Source organism: Eulemur rufifrons, chromosome 29 (genome assembly GCF_041146395.1).
Source record: "Eulemur rufifrons isolate Redbay chromosome 29, OSU_ERuf_1, whole genome shotgun sequence".
NCBI classification, from domain to species: Eukaryota; Metazoa; Chordata; class Mammalia; order Primates; family Lemuridae; genus Eulemur; species Eulemur rufifrons.
The window spans coordinates 83990818-84008429 of record NC_091011.1 but is presented as its reverse complement, the minus strand read 5'-3'; the positions used below and the strand labels follow the sequence as shown (position 1 = coordinate 84008429).

Genomic DNA, 17612 nt, shown 5'->3' with positions numbered 1-17612 from the left:
AAGGGCAGGGCATTTGTCAAATCCCCAAAGAGCAGCAAACTAGATTTGGACAGTAAGCAAATGTACTCTTCTGGGCTCTTAAATAAAATTAAAACTTCTTTCTAGTCTATTTATGTATAGGATGCCTGTTAGTTTTGATAAAGCACTCACTTTTTTCCACGCGCCACAGCAGCTGGCGAGGTTTCTCCCGCCTCATGGAGCGTGGGCAAACGACGGTTGGAGAGGGAAGAATCTGGAGGCGCTGGGACCTAGCGGAAGAAGCGTCCTCGCCGACCCCCGTGCGGCTGCAAGGCTGACCAATCAGAAGGCTCTTTCGTGCAGCCCCGCGCCAATTGCAGGCACCCTTTCTACAGAGAGCACGGGCTATTTAAAGGTCCGCACGCCCCGGCCCCTGTCGCACGGTGCCTGGTAGGGGTCTGTGAAGCTCAGCTATGGCCGGCCACATCGTACTCAACACCGGCGCCAAGATGCCCATGCTGGGGCTGGGCACCTGGAAGGTAGGTGCCCTGCGGGGCGCGGTCCCGTGGCTTGCTTCGGGCTCTGTGCGGCCTGGGGCAGGGAGGGACCCGGAGTGACCCTGAGCTGCCGCGCCGTGGACGCCCGGCCTGCTGGGAGCCACATTCGCCTTGCGGCGTGCCCGGCACCGTGTCCGGGAAACCGGCGGGCTGGAGCCGGGTCTGCGGGGATGGGGCACCGAGGAGGGCGGGACCCGGCCTAGAGCATTGCGCTGGGGTCCTCGGTTTGGGAGCCACACGCGGGAGGCAGTCCCGGCGACGCTTGATGGGCGGCTCCCCAGGCCGCAGTTGGAATGAGGGCCGACAACCACGGAAGGGGACTGGGAAAGTGGGCGTCCCGACCTGGGTGGACGGCGGAGCAGCCCGGGAGACGGAGCCCGGGGCGAGATGAGCTAGCGGAGCTCCTGCCTTGCTCTTCTCAGGCACCGGTGGCGCCTTTGCCTGGCTTGTAAACAGTTTGTCCTTAGTCGGTTTAGCTATTACTCTCTCAGGAATAAGCGTCTCAAGTTGGGCCCGCAGAGGGCAGATCGTTTAATTAGATGGCGCGCGTTTGCCCGGGCCCATCTCGGGCTGCCCTGGGTTCCTGGAACTCCACGGAGAATCTGGGCACCCCACTGCTAGTTGATAACTGATAGCAGGCACCAGGGTTAACATTTTCCCCAGAAAACTTAGATACCTCGTACAGTGTGCCTGAGAAATGCCTCGCCTGATAAAAATGGAAATGGAACATGAAATATCATAATAGGTTATCTGAAAAATTTGATAATAGGATGTGAGAAAATGATTTAAAAAATAAAAATGATAGCCTGATTATCTGAAAATTGAGGAACACAGAAAGGTGATGTTATGGGAGCTGAGGTAAAACCCAGTATTTTTTTTTTTTTTTTTTCCAAGAGGTGGGGGTCTGGCCCTGTTGCCCAGGCAGGAGTCGAGTGCCCTGATCATAGCTCACTGCAGCCTCAAACTCCTGGGCTCAAGGGATCCTTCTGCCTCAACCTCCCACAACAGACAAGGCCCACCCACACCCAGTTATTTTTTTCATAATATTTGTAGAGACAGGGCCTCCTCCGTGTGTTGCCCAGGCTGTCCTGGAACTCCTGGCCTCAAGCAATCCTACCACCTCAGCCTCCCCAGTTGCTCGCATTACAGGCAGGAGCCACCACTCCCAGCTTAAAACCCAGTGTTTTTAAGCGGTTTGTAAATTAGCTTCAGGGTATTGTATATTACATTTACCAGCTATGACCTGGGTTTTTCTCATACGTGAACTTTGAATATGGACCTAGGCATTGTATATTTACACACAAAGAAGGAAAAACAGAAAAGATTGAGTGTGATGGTTTGAAGTAGGACGGAAGTGTTTACCTCTACCTTAAAACCTTTGAAAATTAGTAAATTGAAAGTTGATAAGGAAACGGTCATAGATTTGCTTCACATGGGAAGTATTTCTTGGCCAAAATGATCAGTACCTAATTTCTGTTTCTTCCAAAAAGTCCAGTAGTGGCTCTGAGGGTGTAATTGAATTATGACAGCCATACTAAGTTAAATTCCATCTGTTTTAGGTAATGCTCTTAGAAGGGATGTGAAAAGATGCTTTCTTTGCAAAAGCAAATACAGTCTTTTTTTCATATATCACGATGCAGCACACAGACATACACGTGTAACTGGAATAAAAGTTTCACTAAAATAGTACTTACCCATACTGCATTCTGATATTTTTATTTTGTTCCATTTTTCCAGAAAGCTATGGTCATAATTTAGAAATTAGTTTCTGGACCCTTCATTTGAACATCACTACTCAAGGGTAAATAAGAAGTAAAATTTTATAAAAGTGGATTTCAAATCATTCATGTGAACACTCAACATCCCAAAAAGCTGTGTATTTGTTTAAAATAATATCATAAAATCTGCATTCTGGCAGACAAAGTTCATTGAAAACTAAGGTAGTGTCTAGCTTGTTCACTGCTATTTTCAGCTTTTCTCACAGTGCCTGACAAATACAGTAGTAGGTATCCAAAGTTATGTGTTGAATTAATATGGAGAAGTAAAATAACTTTAAAGATAGCTATACAGTAAAAATGCCCACTTGTATTTCTGGGGTTGAGGAGGTGGAGCTGGTATAGAATTAATTGTATGGAGGCACGTGGGTAGGGGCAAAATGGTGAAATAAATGGTATAAGTATGGACTTGGGGTAGATTTTCTTTCTTTTCTTTTTTTTTTTTTTTTTTTATCCAAATGACTTAATATCTTTCCCCTGGATACAGATGCTCCACAAAGATGTGGTCATTTGCTTGTCTTTGTGACACCTGGGGGAGGCTCTGCAAGCGGGTGCAGTTCCTTGTTTTCATGGAACTTTCCATATCACAGTGGCCATGTTGTACCCTTGAGACCCTCAACAGGGCTCTAGTAGTCTCCAGTCTACTGTTTTACTGAAGGCCCTCAAACTCCCTTCTCTCTTCAGAGGTGAGGGTTTCACGCAGGTAGGAGGCCATCTCTGCCCCACACCCCAGGTGGCCCAGAGAGGATTTCCTCCTGACAGGTTTGCCTTCCCCATTAGGATAGTCACTAAGCCCATAGCCTTGTATTGCCAGGAAGCCTTTAAAACAGAGATGACCTCTGATGCCAGCCAGTGTTCTCTTACTTGTAGTGTTTTTGACCTAGTTGAAAATTGTTGGTAGTAAATGGTCATTGTAACTCTCCCATGTACACTAGGAATGCTAAGAATGGAGGTACAACTGTGTTTATCAATCTTTTCCCCATTATCACCCTCCCTTCCTGCCTAAGAGCCTTGTGAGACATTTTTTCCCTAATTGCCCCCCAATAAAATTTTAATATCACAGATAATGTGCATTTGTTTATGTCCTGTAGCCATTTAGAGGGTTACAGCCATTCTATAAGCTAAGATTGTGTTTTGCCCCACCCCCACCCCTAGGAACCACTTTTTGCCTCTTTGGAGACTGTAGCACCCCCTTTGAGAATGCATGAAGTAGAAGAAAATATGCCAAGAAAGACTTCGTGCCACTTTGTCCTTGTGGGGGCCCGAATCCTGGGATGGGAAAAAGAATAGAGGCACCGTGGACATTGCAGCTAACACTGGAGCTCGGTTTACTGTTCTCCTGCCTGGTTAAGTCCTGCCCCTGCAGGTCCAGTCTTGGTCCATCCACACGTCAAACAAGTGGAAGCAGCAGTGTCTTAGAATCAAGGACAGAGTGATTAAAATAGACCGGGAGGAACTTAATCTCTCTGCTAGTTGCCAAATGTATTTATGAGCTTTAATGTAAGATATTAGCCAGATTGACTATGTTTCAGTGTGATAAGGCAGTGGGAAGGATCGTTCTTCATCAGTGTTTATCATTTGAAATCGTAGTTGTATTATTAAACTGTAAAATCAGTTTGGACATACAGGTCAAGTGAGGTTGGTTTATCTACATCAAACAATGAAAAGTAAACTTTCTGTTGATTGTGGATAGTACAGGAAAGAGGTAGCACATGGTAATTGTTCTCTGGATGTTCCTTGATGTTTATTGTTCCTTGATGATGTCTGGAGTCTGCCCTTGCATGCTCACGTTAAGTCCGTTCACATCAAATGCTAGAGTTTCCTATTTCTTGCTCCAGGATTATCCTTGGGACATTATTTTCATATTCCTTACCCAAGATGGGTTTTTTCTCCCAAAGTGAAGTTTCCTTTATTCCCCCCACCACTTCATTTCAAAAGTAATATCTGCTAACTAGAGAAATTTAAAAAAAAAAATACAACAAAAAAGAACAGAGTTCCCTCTTCCCAGAGATCACCATAGTTAATACTGCAAAGGATTCAATCTCTGAGGTACTTTGTTTTCACTATAGACACTGTCCTAGAACCATGTTTCTGTTTGGAGCTGTGATTTTCTTTTTTGACTTCCAGATGAAGTAGGAGGAGGAATAATATCCTCAAGTAACTAGCAAGACCCACAAGCAAAAGGGAGGAGGATTAGGTTTTGTTTTTGTTTCATTTTTTTAGAGCCCAGGCTGGAGTACAGTGGTGTGATCATAGCTCATTGTAACCTTGAACTCCTGGGCTCAAGTGATCATCCTGCCTCAGCCCCCCAAGTAGGTAGGACTACAGGCACATGCCACCACACCCAGTTAATTTATTAATATTATTTTGTAGAGACAGGTCTTGCTGTGTTGCCCAGGCTGGTCTCAAACTCCTGGCCTCAAGCAATCGTCCCGCCTTGGCATCCCAAAGCGCTGGGATTATAGGTGTGAGTCTGTAATCCAAGATTAGATCTTAAAAGGAGCATTGTGTGTATCTGCGTGAGAGAGACGCTGATATTATTTGAGTCAGTATTGGCTGGCCTGTAAGTGCTATAAAATGAGGAAGCAGGGCTTATAGAAGTGGGGAACTCAAGGGCAAAGGCTTCTCACTGCCATCGCTTGGTGCCATCAGCCCAGAACATTATAAAGTTGCTGCCCAACGTAGGGCTTTGAGGAGGCAGAAGGTCCAAGGGGAACAGGCATGCATGGATTTGCCCAAGTCACAGGACAGATTACTGGCAGGATTGGGTTAGAAACATGTAGGATTTGTACAATTCAGCTATTTGTAAATTGGGTTTCTATAGATAGAAGCATGTTTTCATGGTTTATCTTATTATAAGTCTCAATCTGGACTCTTTCCTTCTGTTTGCATTTTCCCTGTGTTGACATGGAATGGGGAGATACTGTAATCATTTTAGCATTCCCAAGTTTATTGAATGGTTTCTCACCAGAATTTAAGTTGGCTGCTTCATTATTGATAAGGGAAATTAGCCTCTTCAGGGAAGGATTCAACATTGAGATAATTAATGTTGAATGTAGTTGTGGATTCTGGTACATTTTTATTCCAGAAGGCAACTTTTTTCCCTTATCGGCACGGATAGCACTTGGATCACCTTCCCAGGACGTGTGTCTCCAGCTGATCGGTCTGCTGTTGGGCAGTCAGGAAGCAGCAGCTGCTTTTTTTTTTTTTTTTTTAAACAATTGTAACCAAAACTTTAATCCCAAGGATTCTCACAAAACATACTATGAATGACAGCATGAAAAAAAAAAATTCTTGCACAGTAACTCAAAGTTCAGCTCTGCAATGTACCCTTACACTGGCAGGACATTGGTATTAATATTTGATTATCTCAAATTTCCAAATAAAGAATGTTACAAACAGCTATATATTCATATATAGCAAACACATAAGGAACTTAATTTAGGACCTAAGGCAAAGGTAAACTTTCTTTGAATTTATTGGATTCTATACTAATTAGGCAACCTCTGCCCAGCGTGAAAACTAGCTGGATTTTTCAAAGACCTCTAATTTAGTATAACAGTGCAGCTTTTAGTTTTACCTGCTGGCTTGTTTCACAGCGACTTTTAAAGACTGCTTGTTCAACTATAGCTGTATACTATATCCCAGATATGGAAAAAAAGGTAAATCTTTGTTCAGTTTTTGTCAGTTTTGTTTTTATATTTTAAAAAATCCATACTTCAGCTTGGCAAGATTTAGAGGTTTATTATCAGTCTATGCAAAACTTAAGTTCAAAGCAAATTCAATTTTGCTCAAGTGAACATTGTAAAGTAACAATTCTTGGTATTACTATTACATGCCTCATATGATCCATCTCAAACCATAGAGAATTATATCTTTTGTGTTGCTGTTCCAAGAGACAAACAAGTTTGAACAGCCAAAACATCTTAAAAATACACCAAGCTTATGAAGTCAGCTGCTTCATGACCTCTTGCCATTATATCTGTCTTTGACTTTCTATAAAAATGTCACACGAACTTTTTTTTAGTTTTATGCCAACCTTCACAACCTTGATTTTGCTAGTCTGTGCTCTTTTGATTCCAAGGAACTGAAAAACCAACTTAAATAGGAAAAAAAAAAAAAAAAGATGAATCTATGCGGTGGGGATCCATTGACCTCCCAAATGACAGTTGCTGACTTTGGTTATCCAGGATTCCGTCTCCTCCGGCAGCTCCAGGCTCACATTCTCCCAGCACAGGGACCCCAGCAGAACCAGGGCTTGTCTCAGTAGTTCCAGCCCAAGTCCAAAGACTGAGTCTCTTGGCCTGGCTTGGGCCTTGTTCCTGCCCCTGTTCCAGTCACTGTGGCAGGTGGAATGTGGCTAGGGCAGGCCTGGGAAGTGTGTGCACCCCTCTGTCCAGGGCTTGGGGCTGTGAAGTGGCCAGGCAGGCACAGGACAGGGCACGCAGCAGCAGAGCTGCTCCTCAGAGGAAAATCAGTTAAGGTGCCGTTAAGCCAGAAGAAAGTTGTTTGTGTGCTGGGCAAACACTTTCCTCGCTCGGGTTCCCACTTCTTTCTCTTGGGCAGGGTTGTGCTCTGCCCTCCTTGCTAACATCTGTGATGGCTGTGCCTGGACACCATAGAAAACCTGTGGCAGGTCATTCTTTTCTGGACAAGCTGAGATTGTCTTCTCTGCTTACTGTTCCTTCAATCATGCAGGGTGGGGAAGGCTGCAGGTGCAGCTTCTGCAGTCCTCCAGGGACATAGGATGTTGCCAGATCATCTGAAGGCCTTCGGTTAACTCACACGTGGGCTAGCATCCCTGCCTGGCTTCCCAGGTCCCCCTGTGGTGGGTGGGGAGCCAGCTCAGCAGCTGACAGGCTCTGGGACTGGGCTCTAGTGGGCTGTGTTCTTCCCTCCTGCCTGTTCAAAACAGCTCATGTCAGAACAGCAGATGTCTGCAACTGCTGATGGCCCTGGGGAGTTTTCCTTTTCATTTGTTTCCACCCCAGCTCACCAAAGGAATGCGCTCTGTTCACTCACCAGTCTGTTGCACACACGTTTGTCGTTCAGCTCTCTGATCAGACCAGGAGCAGCACGGAGGTGAGAGGCGTGTCTGTGCGGTCTGTTTGGGTGCTCGTGAAGCTCGATGCTATGCAGGCTCTTCTTCCTCAGCAGCCAGGCTCCCCATACCTGTTCCTGTCACTCTGGTGGTCAGATGGTCTGGGCATGGATACCCATTCGGTCATTTGCTGGGCCGAGCACAGACCATGTGGGGATCTTCCATGGTTCCTACCTTTCAACTCTTTTCTCTCCACTGATATCTCGGAGGGGCCATCTCCCCATCTCCACCTCTTGAAGCAGATCCTCATGTGGTAAGAATTAATGCACAGGCCTTTGAGTCAGCATCGGTCACATTCGTGACTTCATGATAATCTCTCAGAACTGCTTAAAAACAAGTGATTGTCCCTGCCAGAGTCCATGCCTGATGAAACGGAAAGGGCAGGTAGTCACTGGCTGGCCTCGGGAACCAGTTGGGAATTGAGGTCAATAGCACAGCTATTTTTGAAATATTTTGAGTTATTTTAAGGCAGTGGTTTCCCTTAGTATCTCAGGATTCAGAAAGTGGGGAGTCTTTTTAATACAGTGGTTTATTAATCAGTGGATGTGAAGAAGCAAGGAAACAAGACAGCTTCAGCGTATCTTTTAAAAGTGACTTATGCTGCTATTAAGTAGCTGTCAGATTCTCCTACAGTGAAATAATGCAGCGTTTCGCCTCAATTCCCCCATGTCTGAGGGCTGAGAGTTTAGAATGCTGCTTCAGAAGCATGCCCTGGCCTGTCTCTGCTGAACATAAAGGAACAGGTGCCTCAGCAAGGGTCGGTGGTTTGCACTGCCCTCTTCGTTAGCTGCGTGCAGACTTGTGCTCTGTTTTGTTTTGGCTCTGTGGGTTACATTCTTTTTCATTTCAGTCCTCTCCAGGCCAGGTGACCGAGGCTGTGAAGGTAGCGATTGACATCGGGTACCGCCACATTGACTGCGCCCATGTGTACCAGAATGAGCAGGAGGTGGGGTTGGCCATCCAACAGAAGCTCAAGGAGCAAGTGGTGACACGGAAGGAGCTCTTCATCGTTAGCAAGGTGCCACTCTGCAGAGGACCCCAGGGGAGGGACTCTAGTTCACATTTATCCAGTGGCAGCATCAGCTTAGGAGCCAAGTCCATACTCTGAGTACAACCACTGTTATCACTTGGCAGGTGATTCTTCTAGGGGAAACGTGTTACCCAGGCCGTAGAGGGCTCCACAGCTTGCCTGTCCATGGCTCTCTGTTAGGCAGTCGTTCATCTGGACCCATTGGTTAGAGCCCCATGCTGATGAAGCTGATGTCTTGGGGTGGCGCTTCCCTTCCAAGGAATTACCTTCAAGGATGGAACTTGGCTCCCATCTGTAGATGAAGCTCCGCTGCTGACAGAGGCTACTGCTGTGCCAAGGATGTCGGGTGGGAGGGTGAGGCTGGCTCCACAAAGACCAGCCTGGTGGGAAAATTGCCCTGAGAACTCATGTTTAGGGCCTAGGGCTAACCTATCCATTCTATTTTGTTTTACGCCTTCTCTTTGGTCCTTTTGCAAGGTTTCCTTGACCTGGCCCTCCTACCTTTCTTTGGAAAGTTAGAATCCATAATGTGAAGTGGAAACTCCCTCCAGCCATTCATAGCATCACGATGAAACGCATAGGTTGTGGGGAGAGGAGAGTGCTCTGTCTTGGAGCTAGGCGGCCCCCAGCCGGGAAGCAGCCTTGTGCTGGGCAGTGCTAAGATGTGCTTTCTCACTGGCTCCAGCTGTGGTGCACGTACCATGAGAAGAGCATGGTGAAAGAAGCCTGCAAGAAGACGCTCAGGGACCTGCAGCTGGACTACCTGGACCTCTACCTTATTCACTGGCCGACGGGCTTTAAGGTATGGGGCGCAAGGCTCAGCCCAGATCCCCTGTGGCTCAGGTGCAACCTCTGGTGTGTTTTGAGCTCCCTTATTAGCAGTTTATATGTGGGTAGCCTCTCTGTCCTTGCTATACAGGGTGTGGCCCGTGGACCAGCAGCAAAGGCATCCCCTGGAGCTTTTTGGAAATCAGTCTCAGGTCTCACCCAGGCTGTCTGAAACCCAACCCTCAGTGACTCGTGTATACCCTTCCTCCAAGTTTGAGGAGCACCAGTCTTTGCCATTTGGTGGTTGTATAATTTAAAACTTGGTGTCAGCAAAGGGCTACTGTCCGTCCTGCACACAGCCATGCGGCACAGTCAGCCCTCGCCTTCCCCTGCTTCCTGCTCTGCCTCCAGGCACTTGCACACACCCACCCTATGCGTGTGTGAGTCCCCACTTAGATTGCACACACATACCCCATCCTGCAGAAGCCAGATCCATATTTGTTGGCAGCCTTGTTCTTTGTACAACAAGAACTCTAGAATTATTATGCCTTTTGCCTTCTATCATCTAGCCACTGGCTCAGTTTTCTGCTGTCTGCCAGGTTGCACGTGTGTGGCTTTTATCCTCGGGCTCTGTTTTATTGCAGTGTGGCTTACTGAGGGGGACTTGTCTTTCCTCTTTTGTTTTCCGTGATAAGCCAGCAAGGCTTGACCAGGTGGTGGTTTTATAGGCTAATGACCACCAGGACTTGGGCCCCATGAGTCCTGGTCTGGAGTCCTTCTGTCCATGTGCTGCAGTCCATGGTGGGGCTAATCTCGGTGACTGACTGTTGTCCATATCTCTATCGGACAGTCTCCCTGCTCCCACCCATTTGATAGAAAAATGCCTGGGGCTTCCGGGGCTGTCTGTCTGTCCGTTTCCTTTTCATGCTGGCACACAGATTGGCCCTTGATTATCTTCCAAAAGCTTAGCTAGCTGTGGTGGTTTAGAATTGTTTTAGATGAAGCTTCCCCCAGCAAGTCTGTGAGGGGCTCTTACTGATTGTTTTGTTCGATTTTGATTATAATGACAGGCTGGGAAGGAATTTTTCCCATTGGATGAAGCAGGCAACGTGATTCCTAGTGACACAGATATTTTGGACACATGGACGGTAAGGTGGTCCCTGATTGAACCTTATTCCTAATTGCTGGTTCCCTGTTCTCCTTAGGAGCGAGCTACTCTGCATTTTCTTTACATTGCATTTGTCTTCCTAGCACTGTTTTTTGCTCTTCTTGTCTCATCGAAGCCGGTCTGGCTTTTGTGTTACCGTCTCTTCGCTTCTGAAATCTCTAACTAGCCCTCACTGAGTAGTGAGGGCAGGGTCTATTAAACTGCTGCGAAAGACACTTCTGATCCCCGTCCTTTCTGGGCTCATTCTGCACCACACGCTCTTTTCTCTTTAGGCCATGGAAGAGCTGGTGGATGAAGGGCTGGTGGCAGCTATTGGTATCTCCAACTTCAACCATCTCCAGATCGAGAGGATCTTGAACAAACCTGGCTTAAAGTATAAGCCAGCAGTTAACCAGGTAAAATCCACTGGGGAAGCTGGAGTTGATGGGATCTTGTTTTACCATCTGATCCCGGTAGTTTTTTCTTGTCCACATCACCCAGCGAGTGGCCAGGAGGCAGCTCCTGGGCCTTGGCAGTGTCCAGGGTTATGATTCAGCATGACAGGGCACATCTGGGAGTGGAAGCTTGCAGGAGAGAAAGGGTTGAGCCTGGCTTGTGACGACTTGGGTTCTGACACATGAGCAGCACTCAGCCATTGAGATCCTTGGACCTGTGACAGTTGATAAATGGCTAAAGCCAGAAAAGGCCTTTAGGGGCCATGGCCATAGAACGTCAGTAACAAGATCATTGTTCTAAATGTCAAAGACACTAGCTGGGAAATGCAGAGAGTTGTTGTAGCTTATCTGGGCAATATGACGTTTGTAGAGGTAGGAAGGGACTTTAGCAAGGGGAACTTCATCTGTGTGAGGTCAACTTGTACCCTCAGTGCCAACTTCAGCCCTCCCATTTGCATTTGCAGATTGAGTGCCACCCATACCTAACTCAGGAGAAGTTAGTCTCGTACTGCCAGTCCAAAGGCATCGTGGTGACTGCCTACAGCCCTCTTGGCTCTCCCGACAGGCCCTGGTGAGCTTTCCATGGGGTCGTGTTCTCTTGTCACTTGGCGAAGATTAGAAATGACTAAAAGAAAATTCAGGATGCGGGGATTAGGGTTTGGGTTGCTGGCTGCCTTGAGTGGCATTGATGACTGTTGTTGACCCGGACCATCTTTCTGTCCTCAGGGCCAAGCCTGACGACCCATCCCTTTTGGAGGATCCCAGGATCAAGGAGATTGCAGCCAAGCACAATAAAACTTCAGCCCAGGTACAGCCATTTCCAGGTGCTGGTAACTGTTCCCGGGACTCCCTGTGTTCTTGCTCGTCCCCATTAGCCAAGAGTGGTGACGGAGCCCCTCAGGCCCTCACTGGAAGTGCAGTTTTGGGGTCCTGGAGTGTGTAATAGAAAGTGCACGGATTAGGATTTCAGAAGACTCTGCCACGGGCTCTTTTAGCAATAGTACCTGCTCCTGCTTCCTGCCTTATAGACTACCAGCATTTGGTGATTTATGTGGAAGCTCATTTCTGTAAAAATATAAGAGCTCTTATTATCAGCTGTGCGGGAAATGTTCTCTCCCAGGTGTAACATGAGTTCCTAGTGGTGGAAAGTCTCACTGTGGTCTCCTAATATACCTGGAAACACTGAAGCACGTGGCACGGTGGCTAAGAGGAGGACCCTGGAGTCAGATCTGGCCTTGAATGTGACCCCTTTCTGCTGCTAGGTGTGACCTGAACATCTCAAGAGCCTCTCTTTTCTCACCTGTGAAGTTGTAGCACGTTCCTCTTCGGGTTATGTGTGTGAGGTTGAGTGAGATGGAGATGCACAGTGCCTGGTGTACATGCACACTCGTCACCTCTCTGGGTTCACAGGTTCTGATCCGGTTCCCCATGCAGAGGAACTTGGTGGTGATCCCCAAGTCTGTGACACCTGAACGCATTGCTGAGAACTTTAAGGTAATGTCCCAGCTGGTCAGCCCTGGCCTTCCTCAGTGGACTAGGGGATGGGAAGACTCTTCACACAGCCTCTCATCCCATCCCTGGATTGTCGTCTGTGGGAGCCCCACGTCCTGTCCTCTCTCAGGCCGGGGAGCTGGCTTCAGTAAACCACAGTGAGCAAACCGCAGACTCGAGACTGATTCTTCATTGGCGGAGCTGTGTGCAGGAGGCAGGCCCTCTGCCTCAGTGGTCCCCTGCTATGCGTGCACACACGTTTGCTAGGGCTCTCAAATGACACCAAGCATTTGTCGTAAGAAAACCTCTCTTTTGAGCAACATCTGCCTGGGTTTGCCTGAGAGCACCATTAGTTACCAGCTGTATGATCTTGGATAAGTTACATAACTGGCTCATGCCTCAGTTTCCCCATCTGTAAAATAACTATTTCAAGGGTTGTTAGGAAAATTAAATAAGATGATGCATCAGAGCACTTCACACACTGTGTGGTGCCTTAGTAACTGCTCAAGAAATGTGCTGATGAGCCCAGGGATTGCAAAGGACCCTCCAGGGTATTTAGCCCACCCACTAGCTCTGCAGAGAGCCCGTGTGATAACAGGCAGAGCATGGGCTTGCGTCAGGGAACCAGGGAGTGTTCGGTGTGGGCACCCAGAGCGCCCTCGAGAGCAGCCGGGGCTGCCTGGAGTTGCCTCCTTCCCTGCCTGGCTCTTTCTTGCACCAGGGAGAGAGGGCCAGGCTGGGAGGAGAGCTGCTGCAGGAGGGTCCTGATGGCCCAGGAGCCTCTGCTCCCACCGAGCAAAGTGGCTCTGCCAGGGACACTCCCTCTTCACCCAGGATCTGGCTCAGAGTGTGGCCTAGCCACGGCCATGGGGCCCCTCAGCAAACCGACAGCTGCTTCCACAGCAAGCAGCTAATTTTGCCTTGTTCCACTGGCCAGAGGCTGACCTGTAACACATGCCACTTGTCACCTAGGAGGCTGGGGTGAGGGTGAGCATGGGGGAGGGGAGTGGGGTTTATTGTTTAGCAGAGGACACAGTTTTCTTCTTACATACAGATTTAACTAGTCAAGATACAGTGGCAGAACAATGGCCACCGTGGGAATAAAGGCATATCATCCTACTAGAGGTGGATCCTTTGTTTCATGTTTTATTTTTTTAAGGTATTAGAAAAGATGCTGACTCGGGAAGGGGGGGTGGGGAAGGGAGGGATATATACCTCATGATGGGTGCAATGTGCACGACCTGGGGAACAGACACGCCTGGAGCTCTGACTTGGGGGGAAAGGCGGTACAGGAGCAACGTATGTAACCTGCAATTCTGTATCCCCCATAACAAGATGAAATAAAAAAAAAAAAAAAAGGTATTAGAAAAGAAAAAACTTAAATGACTAATTGCAAAATGCTAACCTAGTTTTATTGTTTTTTCATCTTACTGTGTAGTCCTTGTGCATTTTTCCATAGTTGGCATCACAGGGTCTGTAGCAGCCTCTTTCTCTGATCTTCTGAGACTAAGGGCCCTCCTTGGCTCTGGCTGTATGTGCAGCCCCTCCTGGCTCCCACCCAGTGCTGCCGCCTGCCTGCCTTACCTGCCTGCCTGCCTCCATGTCTGCCTGCCTTACCTTTCTTGCCTGCCTGCCTGCCTATCTGCCTGCCTCCCAGCCTCCATGCCAGCTGAGTTCTTCCACACAGCCTCTGACCGATACACCTTTCTTGCCCTCTCTGTGAAAACCTTGTTATTCTTAGGCCATCTCAAATACAATCTCCTCTTTGGTCATGTCCTTCAGTTCCCCAGTTGGAATTCATTTCTAATATCTCAGGTCTTCCTGAGTACTTTATTTTAAGCTCTTATACAGTGTGTAATTAATTATTCTTTAATTACAATTATTCTTTGTATTATAGCTATTTAAATACTTCTGTCCTTTGTTTGCTTTGCTGTAAACAGAGGCAAAGACACATGTGTCATATTACCCATCATTATATTCATCACTGGTGCTTATTACAGAAGTGCTTAGTAGTGTTTTTGAAATAAAATAAATAGAATAAAAAGTATCGTTTTGCTTGGAGGTTCTGGAAGGGAATGACTGTTTTCATTGTTCCATGTAGTACCTAGCCAAAACATGTGCATTCCCAGAATAGTAACATGATAGTCCTCTATGTTCAGTTTACCTTACTATTGCTCCCTGCACAAGGCCGTGGAAGACAACTCATCTGGTCCTGCACATTTTCTGTCTTTGATTTTATTTGCAGAGTTTATTGGATTTTTATTTTTCAGGTCTTTGACTTTGAACTGAGCAGCCAGGATATGACCACCTTACTCAGCTACAACAGAAACTGGAGGGTCTGTGCCTTGATGAGGTGAGTGAGTCCCAGTGTGACGATCAGTTCCCAGTCATCAGATGCTGCAGGACAAAAGAACGATCCCTGCAGGCCTTAATGCCATGTCCTTTTGTCACAGCTGTCTTGCTTTTGCACATTACCTTGCTTTGGCAGCCACATGCAGCAGGAAACATTTAAACCTACGTCAGCTGAACTGCACAAAGCCATGGGGAAAATGCCAAGAGATCTGCTATCTTCTCTTCCCCATCCCGAGTCACTGTCAGCCTAACCTGAAATAACTACCTATTTTGGCATTTAATTTTTAAATCTTAATGGCTCCTCTGAAATGAAATGATCTCAGGTGGCCCTGAGTGAAATTCTGGCAGAATTTGCCTGGGACTCTTTGTCTTAATGGCCCTAATAAAAGGGATGTAGTAGGAAGACTGTGGTGCCGGGGTTCGACAGTCCCAGCTCTGATGCTAGTAAGCCACATGACTCTGAGAATGTCACTTATCTGCTCTGACCAGCAGAGTCACTAGAGGCCCCTCCAGCTGCACATTCCCTGGTTCTTTGTGTTTCCTCTGAATTATTGTTCGGAATCTGAGGGAGATTACTAGAAAGGTTTGTTTTTTTGTTTTTTGTTTTTTTTTTCCTTTTCCTACCAGTGCAATAGCTAGGTAATGTTTAAAACGTTCTGATTTCAAGAAACAACTTCCTATTTTTCAATGGAGACTAAGACCCTACTCCTCTGTCACCATCCTTGTTCTTGTCTGAGCTCTGTTTCTGCTCTCTTCTTTGGTACTTCCTCTTCTAAGCAAAATGTGAACATCCCAAAGAAGGGTATAGTGCTAGCTTTCTCTTTCCACTTCTGTGCTCACGCCCTGTAGTTCAGAGTTTGCTCCACTGGTGGCTTTAGCCACAGCCCTGGGCAGATGTCTGCCAAGCTTGCATTGTGGGCCCTAACTCTCCTGCCTTCAGGCAAGTGCGTGCCTGGCGAGCCTGTTCCTGTCACTCTGTGACCTCAGACTCCAAATAGGCCACAAACAGCTTATCACGGACAGCTACACCCAGACCCTTATTAAAGATTCTTAACCTTTAGACATTAAAATCTTTTTTGGGATCTAATAAGAAAAGGAAAGAGAAGTGAATCAGTCACCAAGATATATCTGTTCTTTCAGAATCTATCCCGTTCATTTACTGTTCCCTTTCCCCTCCCACTGTGGGCAGAGCATACTGAAGCGCTCTTGGGGCTGACAAACCACAGTGATTTTCTAATTGTTCCTCTTCCATTTAGACTCCTCCAACCCTCCAGTGCTATTCTAAAAGCAGCTGTCAGATTGTCGAATGCACTACTGATAGAGTAGGAGAGGGTTGGGGTTGGAGTGGGGAGGAAGAGGCCGGCCCTGATATCCCCAGGTCCCCCAGGGAGCTGTGAATATTTGAGTAAGAGCTGTATGCTGCAAGCTGGGTTCACCCTGGGCCTTCCACACCCTGCCGAGCCAGTCTTTCCAAAGTTCTTGCCGTTGTGTTCCCAGCACAAGCCACTGGCCCTAGCAGGTGGACAGTGAGCCTTGGCAAACACACCTGCACCTTTCAACCCCGTTCCTTCCCCCTGTGTTTCCAGTATCAAATCCTCAACTATTGTGATGGGCTCTCTCCACCTCCCGCTGATACCCGGAGGCTTCTGGAGGTGTCTCCTATGTCCTTGGAGCATTTGATGGTGTTTCACTCATCCTTTGGGATTCATTCACAAATAACTTTTAACATCTCTTATATTATTATCTCTTTGCTCTTTACATCCTCTTACTAAGACAGTAAGAGGCTATCTGGTGCTGCCAGCTGGACTAAATTACTGGAAGGCAAGAATCCTACTGTCGCCCTGCATGCCCCAGGCACAGTACTGGGCACGCGGGGAGGGTGGTGTCCATCACACATGTGCCTGGTGACAGCCCATGGCAGAGGGGCCTGGAGGGTGAGCCGCTGCCCCCAGCTGCAGACTTCTGAAGACTCAGAATTGGCCTGTTGCCTCCGAGGCCTCTGTTTTTGCCTATAATGAAACACGTAGCATTACTGTGTATTAAGAATTTGTCATAGTGAAAGTCACTTCTTTGAAAAGCAGATGTGTTCTCTTTTCTCCTGACAGCTGTGCCAACCACAAGGATTACCCCTTCAATGAGGAGTTTTGAAGCTGTGGATGCCTGCTCTTCCCAAGTGACCTATACCTGTTTTTCCTGCCTCATCTTCCCTGCAAATATAGTATGGCCTCAGCTGGGAGAGCAAGCTGCAGACTGACCAGTGAGGGCTTGTCTAGCTTGTTGTTGGGTCTGAAGAGCAGTATCAGTAGAGTAAAAGCCTCTTCCAGTTTTCTTCACCCTTTTTGCCCAGATGGGGAAAATAAAACCTGAATACCCTTTTCTGACCAAGGAGAAACAAAATCTATAAAGTCAAAATAGTGCCACTAACTAGTTGAGTTTTGACTCTTGGAACTGTAATCCTCTTAGTCAGACTTCTTTTTGCCTCAAATAAAAAGCGCTTTTCTGAGTTCGATGCTGTTCCATTTTGTTTTGGGTTTTGGAAACAATAAGGCACCTTCTGTTCCACTCCCGACCTTCATTCCCTATACCCACAGAGCAGGCCAGTGATCTATGCTGCAGGAATGAGGACGTGGCTTTTCTTTTGGTTGGGGACCCCTCACTTCAGAACTTTACCCAATTAGCTTTAGGGCAGTGGGTCTCGTCCTGGCCTCACGCTGGAGTCGCCTGGGAGCTTTGATGATTGGTGATGTCTGGACCTCACCCTGGAGACTGGGCTGTGGCCAGGACATCCAGAGTTCACAAGCTCCCTGATTCTCAGTGATTCTGTTGTGCAGCCAAGGCTGAGAACTGCAGCTTTAGGGCCAAACCAGGACATAAACCCATTTTCTATTTCACAGATTACTTGGTTGTCCTTGTACCTGTGAAGGCCAAAGTCAGATGCTTACTAAGCAGCACTACCTGAGAGAGACTGCCTTTGTGAA

General features: G+C 47.3%; 1 protein-coding gene across 2 annotated transcripts; it reads left to right on the top strand.

The window, feature by feature from the left end:
• Nucleotides 1–295: 295 nt before the first annotated feature.
• On the top strand, nt 296–17138 carry LOC138376913 (aldo-keto reductase family 1 member B1). Of its 2 annotated transcripts, none has more exons than XM_069461556.1 (10): nt 296–373; nt 8242–8409; nt 9107–9223; nt 10260–10337; nt 10630–10752; nt 11256–11362; nt 11518–11599; nt 12202–12285; nt 14553–14635; nt 16740–17138. In XM_069461556.1, exons 3-10 carry the CDS (start codon nt 9134–9136, stop codon nt 16780–16782), a joined length of 690 nt encoding a protein of 229 aa, XP_069317657.1. In that variant the 5' UTR covers nt 296–373; nt 8242–8409; nt 9107–9133; the 3' UTR covers nt 16783–17138. The 2 variants fall into 2 exon arrangements, with proteins under 2 accessions (XP_069317657.1, XP_069317656.1); XM_069461555.1 differs by lacking the exon at nt 296–373 and adding an exon at nt 382–497.
• The last annotated feature ends 474 nt before the right edge of the window (nt 17139–17612 follow it).